This window comes from Lynx rufus, unplaced genomic scaffold (genome assembly GCF_022079265.1).
Source record: "Lynx rufus isolate CCGP_SWC_20201006 ecotype Redwood Valley unplaced genomic scaffold, mLynRuf1.p SCAF_9, whole genome shotgun sequence".
NCBI classification, from domain to species: domain Eukaryota; kingdom Metazoa; phylum Chordata; class Mammalia; order Carnivora; family Felidae; genus Lynx; species Lynx rufus.
This window is the reverse complement of record NW_025814897.1, coordinates 10,016,918-10,029,034: the sequence shown is the minus strand read 5'-3', so window position 1 is coordinate 10,029,034 and position 12,117 is coordinate 10,016,918. Positions and strand designations below refer to the sequence as shown.

At 40.9% G+C, this 12,117-nt stretch overlaps 1 protein-coding gene across 3 annotated transcripts in view; it reads left to right on the top strand.

Moving 5' to 3' along the window:
* Positions 1-12,117, top strand: part of ALG9 (ALG9 alpha-1,2-mannosyltransferase) — a 97,159-nt gene that overhangs the window by 30,233 nt on the left and 54,809 nt on the right. For 2 of the 3 annotated variants that reach the window (XM_047071529.1, XM_047071531.1), the window contains exons 10-13: positions 949-1,103; positions 4,173-4,302; positions 4,935-5,082; positions 6,209-6,338. In XM_047071529.1, coding sequence (XP_046927485.1) covers positions 949-1,103; positions 4,173-4,302; positions 4,935-5,082; positions 6,209-6,338 — 563 coding nt within the window. Of the gene's footprint in view, positions 1-948; positions 1,104-4,172; positions 4,303-4,934; positions 5,083-6,208; positions 6,339-9,891; positions 9,991-12,117 lie in introns of those variants that run through there. The other variant, XM_047071530.1, reaches the window with a different exon arrangement.

Genomic DNA, 12,117 nt, shown 5'->3' with positions numbered 1-12,117 from the left:
TCATCTCTAAAGAGTTTCTACAAAAATACTGGTAAGTTAGAAACACCAAAGTCGATCTTGATGACAATTCTGAGCTTTTCCTCTAAACTTGCTCCTTGTAGACATAACACCAGGGGGCGCTGTCGATCTACCCTTTGCCAGTGATTTCTAGCACTGCTGATCATCACTCGTAGAAGCGCAGTAGGGGATGCCTTCACCGTGGGTTGCAGGTTTATCGGTCAGTGTTCATGTGCCTAACCACAGGAACTTTCCAGCAGGTGCTTGAGTCTTAGAGCTCATTAAATGGCTTTAATTCTTTCACATGCCTTGAGTATATGTTAGTTTCAGTTTTAAGATTCAGAGTGGATGGGTATTGTGAGAGGAGAACAAACATCATCAGTAAACTTCCTTTAAGAGTTGCTTTTATATTTGCTTTGAGACAGACTCTTTTGCCATTTGTAGCTTGACAAAAAACGATGGGTTTGAGAATCCAACTTTTTCTTTCCTTTGGTCTAAATCTATTTAGACTGGTATATAAGAAAGGAGATTAATCTATTAAATAGAGCATAGGAATTAAAACCCAAGAAATGAGTTTATGTTATGCTTTTGGTTAATCTCAGGAACCTTTACCTTAGTGGCAGGACTCACTGAGGAGAGAAGGCTTTTCTTCTTTATCCAATATATTAAGATTTATTACTCAGTCCCTTGACTTTGATTTGTGTTCCAGCCAAGTCCAGTATTGTGACTCACATTAGAGGCTGGCTTTCTTGGGGGAGCTCAGGAGTATATACCTTTTTCTACTTGACCCCTTTATTGCATCAAAGAAAGTGTGAATATAAAAGCTCAAACATTTTATGGGGTGCCATACACATAGGGTGTATTCCCATCTGAGATCGAGAGAACACTGAAACTAAAGATGTTGTTTTATTCTAACATGGTGAAAGGTGGATGTTTTTCTGTGTCTTACAGTTCAGAATTTAGGCCACCCGTATTGGCTTACCTTGGCTCCAATGTATATTTGGTTTATAATTTTCTTCATCCAGCCTCACAAAGAGGAGAGATTTCTTTTCCCTGTGTATCCACTTATATGTCTCTGTGGTGCTGTGGCCCTTTCTGCACTTCAGGTGAGTTTCAGGGAAATGTACATTTGCTTCATTCTGTTTCACTTGTTAAATTGGTCATAAAGCTTAAAGGCAAATTACAGTATGCTTCCCCCAAGATACTTTATCCATACAATAAACCTGATACACATATTAAAGTAACTACCATTGTTTATGTATTGCTTGCTTGGCTGTTGATCATACTCTTACGCTGATTACATATTTGCATTGTTAACTGGTGTGTTAATTTCTTTCTATTGCCAACCAGAATCCACTTGCTATTAAAGGAATTTGGTTAGATCGTTGTATAGGCCTGCCACAAGATGGTGGCGCCATGGCAGAAATAATGGAACGTCTGCTCCTTAGCTATGAGATCAGATTAAAACTTGCTCGAGTGTTGGGATAACATCAGGCAGTTAGCAATATGGGACACTTTGTAATCCTGGCTTAAAACCTGTCCAGGTCAATTCCTTTTCAGAATTTATCTTGGATGTATCTGTATTTGTGGTCTCAGAAGCCTCCAGGCTCTCTCTCTTTATTTTTTTAAGTTTATTCATTTCATGACTGAGGGAGGGGCAGAGAGAGAGGGAGACAGAGGATCCCACTGTTAGTGCGGAGCCTGATGCGGGGCTTGAGCCCACGAACTGAACCCTGAGATCATGACCTGAACCGAAATCCAGAGTCAGATGCTTAACTGACTGAGCCTCCCAGGCGCCCCTCCAGGCTTCGTTTTGACCTCTGCTGCCATTTGCAATTGGCAGAAAAGAGTAATTAGGGAAGCATTTTTTCCTTAACACTTCTATAGTGCTGTAATTCACAAACCATATGATTTACCCATTTAAAAAGCATAGAATTAAATGGTTTTTAGTACAGTCATAGGTCTGTGTAACTATCACCACAGTCAATTTTAGAGCATTTTTATCATCTCAAAAGCTCTGTACCCCTTAGCTGTCATATCTCCCAGCTATAAGCAACCACTAGTCTACTTTCTGTCTCTGAAGATTTGCCCATGGAGTCCTAAAATACATGGTCCTCGTGACAGGCTGCTTTCAGTTAGCCTCATGTTTTTTTTTTGTTGTTGTTGTTTTTTTAATTTTTAAAAAAATGTTTATTTTTTGAGAGATGTAGAGAGCACAAGTGGGGGAGGGGCGGGGCATAGGAGAGAGGAAGACACAGAATCTGAAGCAGGCTTCAAACTCTGAGCTGCCAGCACAGAGCCCAGTTCGGGTCTCCAACTTGGGAATGGCAAGATGGTGCCTTGAGCCGAAGTCGGACACTTAACCAACTGAGCTACCTGGGCGTCCCATCGGCATCATGTTTTTAAGGCTCATCCATGTTAGGTTTATAGTTTTAAGAAATAATTTTAATTATAAATGTAATTGCACTTTATTGCAGATAATAAAGTTTTAATTGTTTAAAATCACTGTCTAAGTTAGCCCTACTATCATAACAAAACCATCTTCCAGCATATTTGCCTATCATGTACCAGACTTGATGATGGTTATAATCTGACATCTAACTTAATATGTCTTTTAATACAACTACATATCATTTTCAGTGTTGCCAAATCTATACCCTTATTTGAATAGGAGTATGTTCTCAATTTGGCATAATACATAACATTATTGTATATGTAAACTACTGAACTTATATCTATGATTAGATATATAATTTATGGTAGGTTTAAGTTGCTTATTTATTTCAGGATTATAAATAATGTTAGGATGAATATCTTTCTTGAGGTATATAGATTGTTTCCTTAGGACAGATTCTTTAAAATATGAAAGGAGTTCAAACCCACTGATGGCAATAGATTTGTTGGAAATATATTTATTGACGGCAATAGCTATAGATGGCAATATTTGTAATAGATTATAAAATTGCTTCCCAAAAGTAGTTCTAGTCTAGGAGGGAAAGAAAGCAATAAATCTAATGGGAAAGTACTCACAGACTGTAGAACTCATGCATACATGTATATATTGTAATAATATTCATCTAGTTTGTAAAATAGTTCAGATAATTAACAGCATTTTCCTGATGTTCTATGAGAGGAATTCTTTTGTTTGGTCATGAGACATTTTCTTGATACCAAAAACTTTGATGAAAGCTTGTCAGTGGAGGAAAGTAAAGATTAATACTTGTTACATCAAAATAGAGATACTGCATATATCAAAGCAAACTGCTAAAAAGCACTTTTGTTCTTATTTATTAAAAAAAATGTCTTTTGGGGCACCTGGGTGGCTCCGTCGGTTGAGTGTCTGACTTCAGCTCAGGTCATGATCTCACAGTTTGTGAGTTCGAGCCCCGTGTTGGGCTCTGTGCTGACAGCTCGGAGCCTGGAACCTGCTTCATATTCTGTGTCTCCCTCTCTCTTTGCTTATCCCTGCTCACGCGCTCTCTCTCTTTGTCTCTGTCTCAAAAATAAATCAACATTTAAAAAAAATGTTTTAAAAAAATTTTTTTTGTCAACGTTTATTTAATTTTTTTTGGGACAGAGAGAGACAGAGCATGAACGGGGGAGGGGCAGAGAGAGAGGGAGACACAGAGTCGGAAACAGGCTCCAGGCTCTGAGCCATCAGCCCAGAGCCTGACGCGGGGCTCGAACTCACGGACCGCGAGATCGTGACCTGGCTGAAGTCGGACGCTTAACTGCGCCACCCAGGCGCCCCCCCAAAAATGTTTTTTAAGCCGGCTCCACACCCAGTGTGGACCTGCCCTCATGACTCTGGGATCAAAAGTTTCATGCTGTACCAACTGAGCCAGCCAGGCACACCAGCACTTTCATTTAAATATTAAAAAAACAAATTATTAGGACTTTATAAGCACTAGAGAGATGTCTATATACTTTTCCTGTGAAGCTGGTGAGAATTCCTCTGGTTGGGCTGACCCGTAGATAATTTAAACAGAGCTTGCTTTCATCTTCGAATTTGGAGTGGGCACTCACTGTTGGCAAATGCTCAGACCCTTGATGGAACCTCTTTGGCTGCTTCTTCCCCTCTTGGTGTTAGGATGTTTTATGATAGTGTTCTGTATATTATGCAAGTTCTTTTTTTTTTTTTTTTTTTTTTTCAATACAGTTTTCTTTCCTTCTAGAAATGTTACCACTTCGTGTTTCAGCGATACCGTCTGGAGCATTACACTGTGACGTCGAACTGGCTGGCGTCAGGAACGCTCTTCCTGTTCGGCCTCCTGTCCTTTTCCCGCTCTGTGGCACTGTTCAAAGGTAGAGGCACACAGTGCCCATGCTCGCAAGGCACTTCACCTTGGGTTTTGCTCTGTGTGTGATTATTACACTTCAGCGTTAGCTGGGAGGAGGACTTTCCTATAAAGAGAGCCTATGGGCTTCATTTGTGATTGGGCTGTGACTTACCTAAGATTAAAGAGAAGATTGACAATTCCTTTCGCAGTGATTAACTATAAAAGCTTTTTTTCTATTCTTGTGTTTTTTAATTTTATTTTTTAGAGGATGCTTTTTTATTTTGAGGAATGAATTAAGCCTTCAACATAGGAAGCAAATTTGGGGCTCAATTCCCATGATAATACTCTTCCTATAGTCATTATTTGGGTCCACAAGATTAAAATGTGCTCAAAGAACAGAAGTGAGAAAGGCGGAAGGGTGTACAGAAGGGCAAGAAAGCAAATTATATTTGGTAAAACAGGGTCTCTGCTGTGATCATCTTCGTAACTGTAGAGACGCTGTGTGTCAAGGGAGCCGGCTTCTTGCTGCCATTGTTGGGGGCCTTCACACTCTTAAATTACACATGGATTACAGTGGGACATTAACATGCATCATGATTAAATGTTAGACTCTCATCTTACATGTCTTCAGCTTTTACAAACCTTTCTCCCTTCCAGGGTATCACGGGCCCCTTGATTTGTATCCAGAATTTTACCGAATTGCCACGGACCCAACCATCCACACTGTCCCAGAAGGCAGGCCTGTGAATGTCTGTGTAGGGAAGGAGTGGTATCGATTTCCCAGTAGCTTCCTTCTGCCTGATAAGTAAGTTGTTTCTAAATCCCCAAGGTTTTAAATCCAGGAGTAAAAATAGCAATTCTGTGGCAAAGTCTCCCTAAGTTTACTTTCATTTTGGGGTTTTCACAAAAAGTTTTTGAACAACGGGCCACTTCCGAGCTGTGAGGTCTGCACTGTGCGACCATTTCCTGTGTCCAGTAGAGTGAGCACTGTGTCCGGCTGTGCACCCTGCACTACCTGTGACTATAGACATCTGGGGAACTTCTAAAAACACTCGGGGACCTAGACTCCTCCTAGTGGCTCTTTCTCAGGATTCATATTTAAATTTCTATCATCTGATATTAATCGATTTCCAAAAGTGGTCCAGAAACTCAGGCTAAAAGGATATTTTTGAAGAAGAAATGTTGGTCATCCAATAACGGTGTAAGTTCTTTACCAAAATATGGACAGTGGGGAGAGCTGTGGTTAAGATATCTGTACCTTTATGCTGTTGTTGGATGATGATAGCATAGACTGTGGAGTTCCTTGTGTTGGCTTCATGTGGACAGAGAAAGTTCTGTTTATGGAAAAGGGAAGTCAGGTTAAGATGAGTCCTGATGCGGCTTAGCCGGTGGAGGTGTTTTGTGTGTAGTGCAGATCTAGTATCCGTCACTAATGATTCAAGGAAAATGGTTTTAAGTATTAACTTTAGCCTTTGCCTTTTATATTTGAAATAGTTTCCTAACTAAAGATATTTTTGAGAGTTGCTCAGGAACAAAGTACGTCTCCCATGGTGTGTTCTTACATCTTACTCTTTTCCTGTTTGATGAATTTGCTTTAATTTTGGTAAATGCCTCTGAGCATGTGGTAATTGGCGACAGACTGGCATGGTTCTCCGATGTTTGGTGGTATGACCGTTTGGTTGCAAATTTTACTGCCAAGAGTTGTTGACATTGATCGAGAGACTTCTCGATGAGTTTCTCAACGATGTTGGACTGAGTTACGACCTCTGCCTCTCTGCTCCCTGGTGGATCGAGGTTTTAGCAGAAATATATTTTTTCCAAGTGAAATGTTTTTCACATGAATTTTGGGGGGGGCTTGTTTATTTCAAGTACATTTGGCAATATGGGCCCCCTGTGTTTTCCTTACTCTCTCTTATTTGTGTTTCTGACAGTTGGCAGCTTCAGTTCATTCCATCAGAGTTCAGGGGCCAGTTACCAAAACCTTTTGCGGAGGGACCACTGGCCACCCGGATTGTTCCTACTGACATGAATGACCAGAACCTGGAGGAGCCATCCAGATACGTAAGGGCAACATTCTCCCGTTACTACTTTGAACAAAGTTCTACCCCTAAAATCTGTTGGCATACATGTTAGAGCATTGATGAAATGGGAATGTCTTAGAAAGTGATTCCTTCAGGGTAAGAGATGTAACGGGTTTGTAGAGAAAGAATAATAGCACTTTTATTTTAAAATTTCCTTTTGCTTTCTATGTGAAACATGTAGTGCAGTGTATTTTCTAAGCCAGTCTGGAAAGTTTCTTGTGTTGAATTCGAATCATCGTGTTGAAACGCGTTCTGAAACTCTCATCATTCCCTGGCCTATTAAAATATTCGGTGGGGAGCTTTCAAATTCTCAGTAGATCTTTGACCTAACTGCTAGTGCATTCTGGTTTTAGCAAATGGGTAGTTGTGAGTGCAGGCTGTGTTCATGGTGAGCACGTGGAGCGTTCCCTGTCAGGATTGTGCCCTTTTCCCCACTCATCGTCACATACTCCAATATCCCATGTGGTTTTATTTCAGCTCCTTGGAAAGAGGACACTTGCGTCATTGATACTTGTAAAATCGTTCATGGTAGAAAAGGTGAGAGCAGTAATGCTCCTGGTTCCCAGAGACAGTAGGAGAATATTTTATAGAATTACTAGAAAACGCTTTTTTTTTTTTTTTTTTTTTTTTTTTTGGCAATCTGTCTTTTAAAGAAACATTGAATGGTAGATGACAAATACGTTTTGTTTAGGTTTTCCCATGTACTTATTATGTGAAATGATGGGGGCTTGTGGTATTGTGAAGTGCTCCTGTGGCCTTTCAACTCCCAGACAGAGACCTTCAGGGCCGAGCAATGAGATTCTTACCGCGGGCCTTGTAGCCATAAGCTGTGGAGGCTGCCGTTGTAAGATACAATGGCCTGGCCCTCTCAGAAGGTGAGATCTTTATTCCACTGAGTGGTTGATTTTAGAGCTTTCTTTATAACTTGAGTCTCTGATTTCTGTAGCATTGAAGATAGCCCGGGATGGGGTAAACTGTTGTTGGTCACTTTTGTTTTAGCTGCGCATACTCTCCCGACAGTAGGCTTTGATGCGTAGGGACTCCCCATGAGGAAACTGGGTAGTCAGAAGGCTAGGCATGTACAGCATGATGGGAGAAAGATACAGATTGAGCGTGAGGTTGTCGTAGTTATGTTTTAGGAAGAAGTAACACAGAGCTAGTAGTAAAAAGGAGCATGGACTTTGGAGTCAGGTAGGCCTGAGTTCAAATCCCAGGTCTGTTTACCTTGGTGACCTTGGGCAAATTGGTTAACTTCTCTGTTCAACTAATATCAGTTTCTATCTGTAAAATGAGAATAATGACGCTCACTTTGGATGATTATAATGAGATACTATATCTGTCATATTTAGCGTAGTATCTGGTACATGGGATTTCCCACAAATGTTCTTTATCTGATAATGACATGGATTAGAGGTAAGGGAGCCCTAAAGAGGTTTTATAATCAGCCTCAATCTCTCCGTCCATCCTTACTTCTCTTGTTCTCCAACCTGATTTTTGTCCACTCACACTCACATTACCTTTTCCATCCCAATGACTTTGCTTCTTTTGGTGACCACGCCTGGACCACCTTTGTCTCCCTCCTTCGTCTCCCTCCTTCTGCCTTAGGAGGTAGCCTTTCCCAGCTGTTGAAGCTGAGCTGTGCTCCTTTAAATGCCTTAAATACTTATTTGTACCATTCATTTAGCCATTTAATTTTGTCTTATGTTACTTACATATTTCTGATATCTGTGTCCTGTCTTTCCCCATCAGCCTGTGCATGCTGTGAGGAGAGCCCTGGTTTTTTTCTGTATTCACCACAGCCTCTGGGGTAGTGCTGTGCCTGCTTTCCGAGTGGAGAAATGAACATTTCTCATCACTGTGATAGTGATGTGGAGAGAGAGCTGGCTAGAAAATCCGCAGGGGCCTTTTGCACACTTCTTGGGCTTTGGTCCCTGGGTTTCTTTGGTTAGGTCATACTTCCGTGTTCTGTGCTACCAAACACTGTTAAATTCAGTTGAGTGGCTCTATGTTACCTTTATCCAAAAAGCAAAGATTTTTCAGAACACCTTTGGGAGTCACCAAAATACTGTCTGATAAAAACAGGGATGAACAAGTCAGATCTACGAGTGTGTAATGTCTTCCATTGTGCTCACCCGCCTTCCTGTGTTGGAGAGTTTTCTACAAAGTTCTTTCTGACATTTCTTACATGGTAGGGCAAGTGGCCTCCAAATCCAGGCTGCTCACCTTTCACCCTGTAGAAAGTAGAAGAGACATTGGATGGCCTACTGTGAAATCTTTGTCAGCAATGGTCAGGGATTTGTGTCTTCCAGTCAGCTATTTTTAAACAGGTAGTGGTTTTCCTCTGGTGATAAAAGTAAAATATGTTCGTTGTATAAAATAATGAAAGCTATGAATAAAAAAGTCCTATATAATCTTATTACCCAAATATGAAACCAATGTTAGCACTTTGGTGTTTTTTTTTTTCCTTTCACTTTTTTCCCTTGTGTATATGGGTGTATGTGTGTGTGTGTATAAAAGGTCAATTATTTTTTTAAGTGTTAATGTTGTAGTTTAAGAATGGTGCCAGGGAGTGCCTGGCTGGTTTAGTCAGTTAACCGTCTGACTCTTGAATTTGGCCCAGGTCATGATCTCATGGTTCTGTTGTGGGATTGAGCCCCACCTCGGGCTTTCTGCTGACGGTGTAGAGCCTGCTTGGGATTCTGTGTCTCTTCCCCTGCCCGTCCCCTCCTCAGATGCATGCACACATGCTTTCTCTTTCTTAAAAATAAATACATACACATTAATAAAAAAAAAAAAAAGGTACCAGGATCATGTCTACAATGGCCAAATAACTTGGCCCAGTGTATAGAAGCACGTGCTGTACTATGTTAACTTTTGTGACTTCTGTTACCAATCCTGGCTTTAAGTTAAGGTTCTTTGAAGAAGGCAAAATAATTATGGTCCCTGTCTTTCCTGAGCATGGTAAATAGCATGCCTGTTGGCTCTGAGTGACAGATTTTATCCAGCCTTCCCCGTCAGTGCTAAGTGATTGGGTCTGTCTCCTGTTTCTAGTCTGCATGGAAACTAGGAAACATGCATGACTTCCTTTAGTTTGCTATTCTCTTTTACCTCTGAGTTTATCAAGAATAAGAGTGTCGGGGCGCCTGGGTGGCGCAGTCGGTTAAGCGTCCGACTTCAGCCAGGTCACGATCTCGCGGTCCGGGAGTTCGAGCCCCGCGTCAGGCTCTGGGCTGATGGCTCAGAGCCTGGAGCCTGTTTCCGATTCTGTGTCTCCCTCTCTCTGCCCCTCCCCCGTTCATGCTCTGTCTCTCTCTGTCCCAAAAATAAATAAACGTTGAAAAAAAAAAAATTAAAAAAAAAAAAAAAAGAATAAGAGTGTCAAGGCTCTGTGGTTTGTAACACACTGTTAGAACTATATTGCAGAAATATTTTTTGCTCCATATTCTTTCATAATAGGTATCGAATAGCTTTTGAATATTTCATTATCAAACAGGTGGCATTCTTAGACTGGTACATGCCACATTTTCTTCCAGAATCAAGCTCTGAATTGAGAAGACACATTTATGGCACAAAAGCAGAACACATAGACCAATGGAATAGAATAGAGACTCCAGAATTGACCCACAGAAGTATGGCCAACTAGTCTTTGACAAACCAGGAAAGAATATCCAATGGGAAAAAGACAGTCTATTTAACAAATGGTGCTGGGAGAACTGGAGAGCAACATGCAGAAGAATGAAACTAGACCACTTTCTTAAACCATTCACAAAAATAAACTCAAAATGGATAAAGGACCTGGATGTGAGACAGGAAACCATCCAAACTCTAGAGGAGAAAGCAGGAAAAAACATCTCTGACCTCAGCCGCAGCAAATTCTTACTTGACACATCTCCAAAGGCAAGGGAATTAAAAGCAGAAATGAACTATTGGGACCTCATGAAGATAAAAAGCTTCTGCACAGCAAAGGAAACAATCAACAAAACTAAAAGGCAACCAATGGAACAGGAAAAGATATTTGCAGGTGACATATTGGACTAGTATCCAAAATCTATAAAGAGCTCACCAAACTGCACACCCAAAAAACAAATAATCCAGTAAAGAAATGGGTAGAAGACATGAATAGACACTTCTCTAAAGAAGACATCCAGGTGGCTGAAAGATGCTCAACGTCACTCCTCATCAGGGAAATACAAATCAAAACCACACTCAGATACCACCTCATGCCAGTCAGAGTGGCTAAAATGAACAAATCAGGAGGCTATAGATGCTGGAGAGGATGTGGAAAAACGGGAACCTTCTTGCACTGTTAGTAGGAATGCAAACTGGTGCAGCCACTCTGGAAACAGTGTGGAGGTTGCTCAAAAAATTAAAAAATAGATCTACCCTATGACCCAGTAATAGCACTCTTAGGTATTTACCCAAGGGATACAGGAGTGCTGATGCATAGAGGCACTTGTACCCCAATGTTTATAGCAGCACTTTCACCAATAGCCAAATTATGGAAAGAGCCCAAATGTCCATCAACTGATAAATGGATAAAGACATTGTGGTTTATATACACAATGGAGTACTACATGGCAATGAGAAAGAATGAAATATGGGCCTTTGTAGCAACGTGGATGGAACTGGAGAGTGTTATGCTAAGTGAAATAAGTCCTACAGAGAAAGATACCATATGTTTTCATTCTTATGTGGATCCTGAGAAACTTAACAGAAGACCATGGGGGAGGGGAAGGGGAAAAAAAAAAGGGAGGGAGGCAAACCATAAGAGACTCTTAAAAACTGAGAATAAACTGAGGGTTGATGGGGGGTAGGAGGGAGGGGAAAGTGGGTGATGGGCGTTGAGGAGGGCAGCTGTTGGGATGAGCACTGGGTGTTGTATAGAAACCAATTTGACAATAAATTTCATATTAAAAAAAAGATACATTTAGTGTCTTCTCTTTATTACTTTACAAATCCAGTTTTTTGTTGGCTATTTCAAGGAGAATGCTTTCCTTCTGACTACAAATCTGATACCTAATGTGGGAGCTATAGGAGTAACCAACACCTGTACAGCAGAGAACTGAGACTTTGCTGATTTCTAACTTAATGCATAAGCAGCCTTGTAGGAAGCTTGTCCATCTGTTATCTTAAAAAAAAAAAAAATGCAAGTGTTCATTGATGACTTTTCCCCAGACAGTGATACAGTCAGTTTGACTCTAACATGACACAGAGTTGCTAAAAATCATTGTGTGCTAAAAAGAGGAAAAAAAAAAACACAAACCCACAAGGCTTATGAGAAAACTGAGATTAGAGACACAGTACTCAAAAACTTTGTGACACATAAAAAAAAAAGAGAACGGAGCGTATAAAAATGGTAGCACAGTTTCACATATGTTAAGCAGCTACCAGTCCCTAAGTACTACAAGCATGTGGGAGTTGACCCTGAAAAAGACCTGAAGTTTGCTTGTGGCTGTGGTGCTGGAAGGGTTGCTGCTTGTGCAGCAGGGAAAGGGTGCTCTGCAATAGGACAGAAAGTCCTAACCCCAGATACAGGTGCATGTGGCTTGGAGCGTATGGTGCACCCCAGAAGCTGGGGGACAGTGGGGTGTGCTCGTGTGCAGTTGGCATCCTCCTGCTCCCATTAGTTCAGCCGACTGTGGTTTTCTGGATTCACCTCGTGTTTCTCATAGATGAGATGCCACATGAGCAAAAGCAAAGAATGAATTATGGTCCAACTGTTTCCTAATATATGTTGTGTTGGAACAGATTTGCATTTT